We start from the raw sequence: 12554 nt of genomic DNA, 5'->3' as shown, positions 1-12554 counted from the left end.
ACCTTCTAGCATGCTCATCCACTGCGCCTCCGCTGTTCACTTCTCCAACCCACCACACATCAAGTTCTCACTTCTCCACTCCACCTTATCCGTCGACGGCCATACCGACCGCATCGTCGGATCTCGCAACAACAACAACCATCCCCCCACCATCACCCGCGGCCCTCTGTTATTGACGTCCACTCATCGCCACCGACGTCTTCCCACTGCACGTTCACAGCAACGTTCAGTCTGCACAGCTTGCAAGAGACACTTTAAGGGGTTTCGACCTTCTTTCCCCTGTTCGCCTGGCTTCCGAGCGAGCCACGGTCGCTCACGTAAGAGATTTATTTTGGGGTTAGATAGAAATATATAAATGTGTCGTTAAAACCCGCCACCACCCGACACAGCCAACTAGTAAGGGTTGTCACGTAAACAGAACGTGGCCAATTCGTCACTAGTACAGCACACCGGTGTGTTGGAGAGCCAAGCCACAACATTTTCAATCTGAATTTCGATTTAAAGCTTTCGTGACTGCAGGGATCCATATTCTTGGTTCTTTCGGTAAAGTCACGTAGAAGGGAAGTAATAAAATAATAAAAATTTAACATAATAAAATATATTTCTTTATTTTATTATGTTTTATTAATAATAAAAATGAAACATGATAAAATATATTTATTTATTTTATTATGTTTTATTTTTATTATTTTATTACTTCCCTTCTACGTGACTTTACCGAAAGAACCAAGAAGATTTTCAATCTGATTTGCGACGTTTCGCCAGTAATTACAACTAGCTTCATCAGGCGACGGACAGATGTATTATGGATGATATTGGTCGCGAAAGCCGACGTATTAAACTCACGGTCACTTACATCCGCAAATTGCATAATTGAGAATCGTTAAACGTCCATCACGTGTATAATATCGCCTCATCGGCAATTGTTGGTGAACTATTGGAGCCTCGCTGAGGAGTGATACCCTGATCGCACAACGGTTAACATGCATTTGAATAATAATAATGATAATAATAGGGGTTTTCCTCTTTTTACTGGCAACAAAACTGAAACCTTTTTACGATGATTCATGTCTGCATTAACCACAATACTTGCAGTCAAAATGCAAACAAAAAGCACACTACGATAATATATGCATTGTCCTTGAAACTGATTGGTCCACACCAAGGGACGGCTTTCTTTTGAGCCTCGACCCAATTGGTGCTCGAACAGAGGACGCCAACAGGCATGCAGCTCAAAGACAATGCACTATCAAAGTAATGAGGGCTTGGGGTGAGCATCTACATCATTAGACCTCTTTTGCCAGTACCAAAATATAATAATAAGGGTTTTCCCCCTTTTTTCTGGCAACAAAACTGAAAAAAGGGAAAAACCCTATTATTATATTTTGGTACTGGCAAAGGAGGTCTAATGATGCATTTGAATATTCAAGATTAAGTTAGACCCATGTGACGTACACTCTTTATAGACTTGGGCACACAAAAACAGCGAGAAACCTCCGATTAGCACGGTTGGCTACGGACGGTTGCGCGAGAGAAGTTCCACTAAATACGTACGGCACTTTGAGACATGCCTTGTAATGTGGGCACAGCTGTTGACGTGCCTTGCTATGTGGGCACAGCTGTTGACGTGCCTTGCTATGTGGGCACAGCTGTTGACGTGCCTTGCTGTGTGGGCACAGCTGATGGTGGGAGGGTTTCCAGTAAAGGGCGCGCTAGAGATGTTTTTTTGGTTCACCGAGGGAGCTCTCAAGCAGTGGAGGGAGCCGCTCTGAACCCGGTGTGCACGCACCCCGCTAGGGGGTACGAGGAGCCCTCTCTGGGGGGTGCGAGACATGGGCCAGAATTAGTTTCGGGCAAACAAAAAGAAACAACTCTGATGATGATAACACAATGCGCGGTTGTATTAACCAGGGTGGCCCGCAGGGCTCGAACGGAGAACCTCGGCGACGAGCGGCTAAAGGTCCGCATGACCGCTCGGCCACGCCGCCAAGGTGCTTCCAAAGGCTTCCTCCGTCCCACTCGAGAGACGTCGCGCACACCGATGTGAAAGTATTCGTCGCGCAATCCGTCAAACCAACATTACCGTCAATTTTTAACGCGTAGAATTTCGCGACCAATATCTTCCACAGAAGAGGATCTTTTTGGGTGAGATCGCGTAAATATAGTTGGTGGGGTCGAGAGGTGGCGAGGGCAGGGCGCAGCCCTGGAAGCGCTCGCTCATGCCACTGCTGGCGGAAGGGCCTTCCGCTAGAAGGCGCTCTAGAGAGAAAACCTCTCGAGGAGGTGTTTTTGCCTACTCTTCCAAAAGGCCAGATGTCCTGGAATAGTCGAAAGCACCCCTCCACTTTACTACACCATACGCGTAACTTGTCGATCTTCTGCGAGCTGTATTGTGGAGCTAAGCGCTTTGAAATCTTGATTGACAAACTCATTTCTCTAGAACTGCTTTTCGTGTTTAGTTTCCTGTCCCTTCCTCCGCACCTCTGATTAATGCGGTCGCCTATGTACGGTGCGAAAGAAGTTGAAAACACATACAGACATGCATTACGTTACGGACACATCTGCTGCTGGGGCGACAAAAAAAAAACACACACAAGCCGGGCAAAGCATTCCACGGAGGAGGCATACAAACCCGACGCGATCGATCCCATTTGTGGGGGGAGGGGGGGGTGACAGTCAACCCGGGGGGGGGGAGGGGCGGGGGCTTAAGAGTCTATTGCCCCATTCACGTAGGGGCCGTCACGCCGGTACAACGAACATTTGTTTTAATAGGGGGGAGGGGTGTGGAAGGGGGGGGGGTGGCAGCTACTTCTTGATGGCGGCGATGACCGAGTCCCAGTGGCTGCGGCGCGTGCTGAGCAGGCGTCGCTTGGCCAGGGAGTAGGAGGGGATGTCGTCCCCTTCGTCGCGCTCCGCCTCCGACACGATCTCCATCTTCTGCACGACGAGCTTGAGCAGCTCGTGCTGCCGCTGCAGAGCCAGCCGAGATGTCCTTGAGCCTGGAGACGACGCCGACGCACAGGACGCGAGGCGTTAAGGGGCTCTCCATAAATGACGACACGCGATTTTGGGCGATTTTTTAAGCCATCCCCCCCCCCCACCTTTGTCACACGGCGTTATAAAAAGTCAGACACCTCCACCTCGAATATGACGACACAAAGCTCCGCCTCCTTCCCCCCGAAAAAATAAAACATGCTTCAAATCGCTTTAAACTATTGTCATTGTAGTGCGTATTTAATGTGGCGCTGTACTCTGATGTTGTAGGAGAAAACATTTATTTAAAAAAGAATAGCAATAAATGAAATTTTTTTTTTTTACTTTTTTTACTTTTACCTACGTGACTTTACCGAAAAAACCCAAGAGTATGAATCCTTGCAGTCACGAAAGCTTCAAATCTAGAATTTATTAAAAATTCTATTTTTGTTAAGTAGAACGTGTTGTCTATATTCATTTAAACTTACGCATTGTGATGTGACGTCACATTTAAAAAAAACCTCCCCATCGTCACACATCGTCACACACCGTCACAAATGTCTGACCCCCCCCCCTCCCCCCAGGTGCGTGACGTCATTTATGGACGGCCCCTGACGTCATCGATCCATTGCTGTCCGTGGTTTCGGTGGCTCGTGGGGATGGTGTCAAATGAGCGACGCTGAACCACTGGCATTGGTTCTTTGCAAGTGATTTTTGTGAAACTCTTTTACATGTATTCTTGCTGGTTTCATTGTTTTTGTTTTGATGTTCGCGTCGCATTCAAACACATTTTCGTGCCGCGCGTAAATTCCACGTCAGTCTCTCTTGCGAGAAGCTTCCGTGTCCATGGGCTCTCACGTGGAGACAAATGGTCAAGCACATGCGTCTATTTGTGTGCACGCGGATAAAATATCTATTCATCTTGCTCAGTGCATTTATTTAGATGAAGAATGCGTCCCAGTAATGGGGATTGAATACATATGACAGCAGAAATAATGCACATGCTCCCGTGTGCAACTCACACCTGTATCATTCTTACCCAAGTAAAACTCACCTCTACTAATCCTTCTATGTGTTCTAGATTTGATGCTTTCGTGACTACAAGGATTCATACTCTTAGGTTGTTTCGGTAAAGTCACGTAGGTAAAAATATCTCACACCTGTATAACCTTTAACTCAAAAACTCTCACCTGTACACCGTTTCCACACGTATCTCACACCTGTATAACCCTTACATATGCAACTCTCACTTGTAGAATGCTTCCACGTGCGTCTCACACCTGCAAAATCCTTACCTAAGTAACTCATCCTGTACAATGCTCCCACGTGTCCCTCTCACCTACGGAGCCCCTCGGGTGTACACTCTCAGGTGTACGACTCAACATGCCACACACCTGTACTTCTGCTTCTGCATCTCCATCTCCAGCTGCTGGTAGGGGACGTTCTCATTTCCCTGGCGAGTCCATGTTGCGGTTGCCAAACGAGAAGATGCTCTGTGGGGAGGCACGGGCAGCGTGAGTCTCAACCCGAGCGTGGCACGTGCAGCTGCAGCTAGAGCAGCAAGGTCAAGCGTCAAACCCCACCGGCCTCCAGCTCAGAGCCGTCAGAAACACTGATGCAAGAGAATGTTGTGTTTACTGTACGTTGAACTTCTTTGCACACCGTACCTAGCCGACCGTGCTAATCGGAGGTGCGTGGGAAGGACAACAAACTAAACGCACAAATGTGTTCTAACGAAATGAGTTTTAAATCTAGATGATTTAAAAGTGCATAGCTCCAGCGGCTTCCTAATATCGGAAGGAAAAGCGAGCGTTCCAGACGGCCGCAGAAGCGCATGTGAAAGCGCGCGATGCGGTGACCGCCGTCTTTGTCAGATGGCCCAGCCAGAAGCTGCTGCCGCGAGGATGACCAGAGATTTATGCTTCTTGAAAAGTTCAGCAACATATTGTGATTCGTTTGCGGTGAGCACTTTGTGTGTAACGAGTGCGACCTCATAATGTATTCGTTCGGTAACCGGAAGCCCACGCAGTTCAGTGACCACCGGACGGACCACGGTCGAACCTGAAAACTCCTGCGTGTACCTTTGAGTGAAACACCGACATTCACGAGCCTCTTGCCAGTCAAGAAAGATGAAAGCCAGAGACTGGTCGAGAAGCGTAATGCACGGCGGTGCAATGGCCTCACAAAGACAACTCTTCCCATAATGCAATGCGCAAGCAAGATTTTATAATTTTAACTTTTACTATCATCGAGTTCATTTAGGGGTAATACTCTTTGATTATTGAAACGCGTGTTACTCAACAGCTACCACACTGTGACTATTCATATGGCAATTAAAAAACGGTGTAAAATGCATTCTCCAACTCTTATAATCTATTCCATCTCTTAGCCTCTATAGTCACGTGCTGCGCAGAAGAGCCACTGCCCAAAACGTTGCCTCTTACAAATGTTACCTGCTCATGCCACAAAGTGCGATTGGCGAATGCGCCTGTGTCGGCATGCTCCCACGCAAGCGAGCGCACGTTGGCGCGTTGGCGCTACGAACCCGGCGACACGAGTTCGATTCCCGCTCGCGGCCAACACCAGTGACGATGATTTTAAACTGGTCCTGGGCCTCCCCTAGGTCGACTCAGCCTCAATTTGTGTGATGTTCAAAAACATTGCTGCTAGGGAGACGAAAGCGGCCGTGCGTGGTTGCTGGCCACACACCCCCTCGTGTGACATTCCAGCCTTCATAGCTGCTCGCTAGCAGTGCTTGCCCCTACAGTCTGTTAAGGCTACATGGCGGGGGGCGGGGGGGGACCTTTATGCGTGTGCATGCGCGTGCGTTCGCGCGTGTGCGTACGTACAACCAGCATGGATCTGCGACACTTGTTTGGGTAGACGGTGATGGACACCTGGTCCACGCACTGCAGCAGCCACGACGGCAGCTTCTTCTCCAGCTCCGTGTGCAGCTCCACCTGCCCAACGAGGGGGTCAAGCACGGGGAGGGGGGGGGGGAGTGGGGGGGGTCAAACGACCCGTAGCCTCGTCGACGAAAATCGACTGTCCAGGCACTGCGCTACGCGCATCGAATTTTTTTTCGAGGGATGATCAACGCGACGAATGACGTGGGGGGCAATCTTAACCTCTTCTCGTCCGACCACCAAAGTAAAATGTTCATCCGGTGACCGAGTGCTGTCTCAGCAGTGGGCAGAGCAAGAGGCGTCGCATTGTCGGCCTCTCAGTCGCAGCAGCAGCAGCAGCAGCTGTCTGCTTTTTGACATTTGGGGCAGGTTGGATCTGGCCCTGCCGACTCGGGTGCGAAAGTCGGTTCAGAGTTTTCCATGCGCAGTAATCAAGTACGAAACTTAACTTTTTATTTCACCAGGTGAGGCCCACTGAGCTATAAAGCTATTGTTCAGAAGCGACCTGGCCACAACTGATAGCCCAACGAAGTGGCTTATGATCGCATGGAGATTTATAGCAGCCAAATACACCGAAACGCATGTTTCTAAATGGGCAGAGAAAACCGGAGATCCCAGAGACAAATCAACACGAGCACGTTTCGAGTATTTGGTTGCTAGAAATTTCCACATGATAAGCAACTTCGTTGAGCCATCATTTGCGACTAGGCCGCTTCTGAAATAGAGATACACAGCTCAGTGGGCCTTACCTGGTGAAATGAAAACGGTAAAATAAATTGTAAAATGCGTGTCGTAAACCCTTCACCACCCGACAGAGTGAGATTGCTCTCCAACACCACACCAGTGGTGCTGCTGCAGCAGTCGTAAATTGGCCTCGTTGGTTCACGTGGCAAGCTAAAGAATTGGCCGTGTCGGTTGGAGGAGGGTTTCACGGCACACATTTTGCTTCTGACACAATCTGACCTAAAAAATAAATCACGAATCATGATGTATAACTATCTTCTTGGTTCTTTCGGTAAAGTCACGTAGAAGGGAAATAATTAAATAATACAAAATTCTACATAATACAATTATTCTCAGTACCATGTGAGAATTATTTTATTATGTTTTATTTTTATTTTTTTATTATTTTCCTTCTACGTGACTTTACCGAAAGAACCGAGAAGATGAATCCCTGCTGTCACAAAAGCTTTAAATGGAAATTTAATGTATAACTTACTTTCGCACCGTACATAAGCCAACCGAGCTAGTATCGATCGCGAAAGACTGTGTTAAATTTCGTTAATGCATATCTTATGATGAATAAACGACCGCAGTATTAACCGGGGCGGCTGTCGGATTCGAACCGCGAGCCTCTAATAGGCGATGCGCACGCTACCGCTGAGCCGCGTCACCGCCCCCCAGGATCTTATTTGGACCTCGGTGTGACGCTTAGATACAGCCCCTGTGTGTGTGCGTGTGTCCTCACCTGCATGGCAATCCTCTTTAGGCACGCGTTACGCTGAACCTCCGCTATGTCACCGACCGCCAGACCAATCTGGCCATGGCAAAAACAAACAAAAGTGCGTTTAACCGGAAGGCAGGCGAAGGTTACCAACGCTTTGGCTTGCAGAGCCACTGATCTGCAAAAAAAACCCAATCTGCTACAATACACATTCAATCATTCTTTCTAAATCAATATAATTTTAACACAGACGGACCCCTATTAACCTGTGACCAAATGTTGGTCAGATATCAGGAACTAAGCAGGGTTGAGCCTGCATCGTGCTCAGATGGGCGAGTACCTTGCACCATATTCTTAGGTTTTGTCGGTAAAGTCACGTAGGTAAAAAAATTAAATTAATAAAAGTAAAATAAAATAAAAATCACGACGTTTCGGAGGCAACACAAGCTTCCGTCTTCAGGTGGAACCGTCACAGCCCGACAGCTGTATCAAGTAAATGAGAGATTACAGGAGATACCACTCCGTATATATAATGGTTGAGGGGGGTGGGAAGGGCCAGGAATGGCCCATCCGAAACGTCGTGATTTTTATTTTATTTTACTTTTATTAATTTTAAATTTTTACCTACGTGACTTTACCGAAAAAACCTAAGAATATGAATCCTTGCAGTCACGAAAGCTTCAAATCTAGAATACCTTGCACCAATTTGCCACAGGATGCTTGTAGGCAGCCGAGGGCAGTGCCAGACAAATCCTCTTCCAGCGGGCTTCTATGCCACCCCCCATCTTAGGCAAACGCACGCTGACCAGGATAAAATGTGGCCATACAACTCTCACGAGCTGCACGGCTGCAACATTTGACAAAGGGCCGGCTCTCACCATGAGGTTCATGAGCAGGATGGGCATGAGAATGAGAAAGACGACAAGCATCACGCAGGTGAGCTCGGGGAAGGGCAGCTCCTGATTGATGAACGGCGTCAGGAAGTTGTCCGTGTACTGCATCTCTCCCAGCATCATGACGAACGCTTGCATCAGGGACACGGACACTGTGTTGAACGCCACCTGTGTGCATGCGCACGCACACATAGACACTGCAGTCTTTCGTGAGAGTGTGTGCGTGTGAGAGAGTGAAGGACGCTACTGGGCAATCGGAGGCAGTCGCCTTCCAACGGCAACGGAGGGCAGAGGAGTGACACTCACAACAACGAGTGGTGCACCGTCCGGCTACAACACGGCAAGTTGGCATAGTAGGGGGCGCAAGTGGTGCATGGGCCATCTTCTCAGTCATTCAACCCATGGCACTTGGGTCTGTCCCGTGACCTCCTGGCAGTGAGCCTTCGACACTTCACGTGGTTTTAAAGAGCACATAGCCTGGCACAATCGCCGTGGCGACGTCACTGCCACTTAGCGGCGAATGGCGGTTGTTGTTGTTGTTTGTGCTGGCGACCCACCCTCTCGCGTGCTGTTCCGGCCTTCATAGACGCTGCTGCTACTCGCTAACAGGACTTGCCCCAAAAGTCTGTTGAGGTTACATGGGGGCATCTTTGTATTTGTCTTTGTGTTGTGTTTGAGTGTGTGTGTGTGATAGTGTGGGGAGTGGTTAGTGGTTAGTATGCTGCGCTTCGAACTCAGTGAGCCTGACTTCAATTCCCACTCACGGCCAACACCAGTGACGATTATCTGAACCAATGCTGAGCTTCCCCTAGGCAGACTCAGCCGTAAATTAGTACCTGGTTCCAGTGTGGAAATATCAGCATTGAGGAGACAAATGCAGCCGAGCGTGGTGTTGGTCACCCAGCGTCGTTGTTTTAAAATACATTGTACCGCGCTGTACGATAGCCGGCGCCAAACTGTGCCACACGCCATTCCGCATGGCCTCGTGGGAGTCCTCGGTTCCGATAAAGTTACTTAATATTTTTTCTCGGGGCTCTGTTCCGATGACGTACACGTACGTTCTGTTGTGTAAATATACGTCATTGGAACGGGAACGGCTTAAGAGCTATACGGGCGTTGGGGGGGGGGGGACGGGGATCTTTGTGTTTGCGAGCGTGCGAGGGTGCGAGACGGCGCGCGAGCGGCCGTGCGGCGCCGCGGGCTGCCCTCGCCTGGCGACTCATGAGCACGTAGAAGGAGAGGCCGAAGGCGAGCAGCAGGAAGAAGAAGATGGTGACGATGTGGCAGAGCGTGCGCAGGATCTCCAGCAGCATCACCACGTAGATGCCGGCGAACTCAAACCTGCGGACGCGACAACAACGGCACGAGCGTCGGCGGTTTACGCGCCAGTGCCGCCGGTTCACGGGGCTGGCCGGGGGGCTGGGAGGCCGAGAGGCGAGGGCTCGTTAGGGCAGGAGGGGGGGGTAAAACGTCAGACCGAAAGCCTGCGGTGGATCGGAAGACGCTCTGGGTCGTTGGACGCACATTTCCCAACCCCCCCCCCCTCGTCACACATCGTCACAAATGTCTGACCCCCCCCCAAGGTGCGTGACATCATTTATGGACGGCCCCAAACAATACAAACACACGGCGGCGTGCGGGCGAAGGTGGGGGTGGCATGGGCAGAGGAGGCGGTGGTGGTGGAGGTGGTGGAGGTCTGATGCGCTGGCTACCGTCGGAAGTAGAGGAGGAAGTTGACCCAGGCGAGGAACACGGCCACGGCACCTGCCGACCAGGTCCACTCCTCGGCGTAGCCCGTCATCATGGGCACGACGAACACGACGCATGAGCTGTACAGCACCCACTCGAGGAGGTTCGTGAGCTCCACAAAGTACTTACCCGCCTGCGACACGGCGATCGCGTCCCAGAGAAAATACGGGGAGCAGAGGGAGAGTGGGTGGGGGGGGGGGAGACGGCTCTGTGAGGTTCTCCTGCATTGAATAGTTGCAAGCGAGAGCTAAGGGGGCCGTCCATAAATGACGTCAAGCGATTGTGGACGATTTTTGACAACCCCCCTCTCTCGTCACACGACATCATCAAAAGTCAGACTCCCCCCCCCCCTCGAATATGATGTCACAAAGCTCTGCCCCCTCCCCAAAATCACATTTACATTTTGGAAATAAAACATGCTTCAAATCGGAAGGATTTGATAAACCATTTCGGGTCTTAATCGATTGTGTTCACGCTCACGGTGACTTTCAGACCTGCATTCCATTTTCTGCTCCCCCCTCCTCTTTTCCGAACATAGATGACTCGTCCATCTGACCAACTGCCAAATCGCTGTCCGTGGTGCTGACGTTAGAAAAACCGCCACTTTTTTCAAATTTCGTGCTGTGGATTTCACACCTGATGATGATTGCTTGTGTTGCAGTCGAAACGTCGTGAGAATTTGTATTTGCATTATTTATTATTTTCCTTCTACGTGACTTTAACCGAAAGAACCAAGAATATGCTTCAAATCGCTTTAAACTATTGTCATTGTAGTGCGTATTTAATGTGGCGCTGCACTCTGATGTTGTAGTAGTGTTGTTCTAACAATTAGTGTTGTTATAACAATTCTATATTCATTTACAAGTTGCGCATTTTGATGTGACGTCACATTTCTCACACCCCCTCCCCCCTCGTCACACATCGTCACAAATGTCTGACCCCCCACCCAGGTGCGTGACGTCATTTATGGCCGCCCCCCCCGCCTTCTCCAGTAAGCACGGCACGTTGGGTCTACGTCGGTCCAATGTAGGCCCAACGTTGGCGTGTTTGCTGGGGTCGTGCGGCGTCTCGGTCGCACTCGCGATAGACAAAGTGCCCGCAGCAAATGAACCTTTGCCGATCTCGTCAAGCAGCGTCAACCATCACGCGATCTCCGCTCATCCTCACAACAGCGGCTTCTGGCTACAGCCATCGATCAAAGACGGTGGTCAACGCACCGCGCGCTTTCAGATGCGCTTCTAAGGCCGTCTGGAACGCTCTTCCATCCGATATTAGGAAGACACTGGAGCTATTCACATTTAAATCTAGATTTAATATTAATTTGTTTGGAACTGCTTTTTGTGCTCAGTTTCTTGTCCTTCCCCCGCACCTCCAATTAGCACGGTTGGCTAGGTACGGTGCAAAAGAAATTCAACATTAAAAAATCCCCTGCTATAGCCCGTAATCGAGCACCTGCGAAGGCTGGCATGGCACACGAGGGGGTGGGTGGCCTAACACCACGCCCGGCCGCCTTTGTCTCCCTAGTGCCGATGTTCACACATCACAGAAGGAATTCATTTGAGGCCGAGTCGACCTAGGGGATGCCCAGGAACGGTTCAGATAATCGCCACTGGGTATTGGCCGTGAGCGGCAATCGGGTCGACGGGTCCATAGCGCAGCGTAGCGTTAACCACTGCACCATCGCTTGCTACAACATACACATTGCGATGGGGGGGGTCGGGGGGGGTTAATCTTTTATGGCACGGAAGTCTCACCAGTTGCACAATTTGTACGATCTCCTTGATCATGCCCAGCACGGATGTGCACAGCACCATGGTCATGGCGGTCAGGTTCATCTTGTTTCTCTGAAACGTCTTGAATGGCTGGAATGGGGCCAGAAGGGACGGAGGTACAGGAAGGTGAGACAGAAACAACGCACACACACACACACGGGGTGATGGCGGAGAGACACTGCGGAGACACGGAACTCAATGACACTTGAAATGCACAGCGAGACACTGGGGAGACACACGGAGACACTGATACACACAGGGAGACACTGGGGAGACACACTCAGACACTGATACACACAGGGAGACACTGGGGAGACACACTGAGACACTGATACACACAGAGAGACACTGGGGAGACAAACACACACAGGGAGATGCTGCAGAGACACACTGAGAAACTGAAATGCAATGGGAGACACTGGGGAGACACACTGAGACACTGATACACACAGAAAGACACTGGGGAGACAAACTGGGCCACTGACACACACAGGGAGACACTGGGGAGACACACTGAGACACTGACACAAACAGAGACACTGGAGAGACAAACACACACAGGGAGACGCTGCAGAGACACACTGAGAAACTGAAATGCAATGGGAGACACTGGGGAGACACACTGAGACACTGATACACACAGAGAGACACTGCAGAGACACACTGAGACACTGACACATACAGGGAGACGCTGCAGAGACACACTGAGAAACTGAAATGCAATGGGAGACACTGGGGAGACACACTGAGACACTGATACACACAGAGAGACACTGCAGAGACAAACTGGGCCACTGACACACACAGGGAGACACTG

At 50.1% G+C, this 12554-nt stretch overlaps 1 protein-coding gene across 1 annotated transcript in view; it reads right to left on the bottom strand.

Moving 5' to 3' along the window:
• Positions 1–1879: 1879 nt before the first annotated feature.
• TRPA1 (transient receptor potential cation channel subfamily A member 1) overlaps positions 1880–12554 on the bottom strand; it is a 36774-nt gene continuing 26099 nt past the window's right edge. The window contains 10 exon segments of the mRNA XM_061569483.1: positions 1880–2979; positions 2981–2999; positions 4368–4426; positions 4428–4466; positions 5823–5933; positions 7348–7416; positions 8202–8384; positions 9428–9557; positions 9929–10098; positions 11720–11827. Of these exon segments, the coding sequence (XP_061425467.1) occupies positions 2806–2979; positions 2981–2999; positions 4368–4426; positions 4428–4466; positions 5823–5933; positions 7348–7416; positions 8202–8384; positions 9428–9557; positions 9929–10098; positions 11720–11827 (1062 nt within the window). The 3' untranslated portion in view covers positions 1880–2805.

The sequence above is a fragment of the Lethenteron reissneri genome, chromosome 43 (genome assembly GCF_015708825.2).
Source record: "Lethenteron reissneri isolate LAM-NWPU_2019-01 chromosome 43, ASM1570882v1, whole genome shotgun sequence".
In the NCBI taxonomy this organism is placed as follows: Eukaryota; Metazoa; Chordata; class Hyperoartia; order Petromyzontiformes; family Petromyzontidae; genus Lethenteron; species Lethenteron reissneri.
Note: the sequence above shows the minus strand (reverse complement) of the source record. Positions and strands in the feature narration are given on the sequence as shown.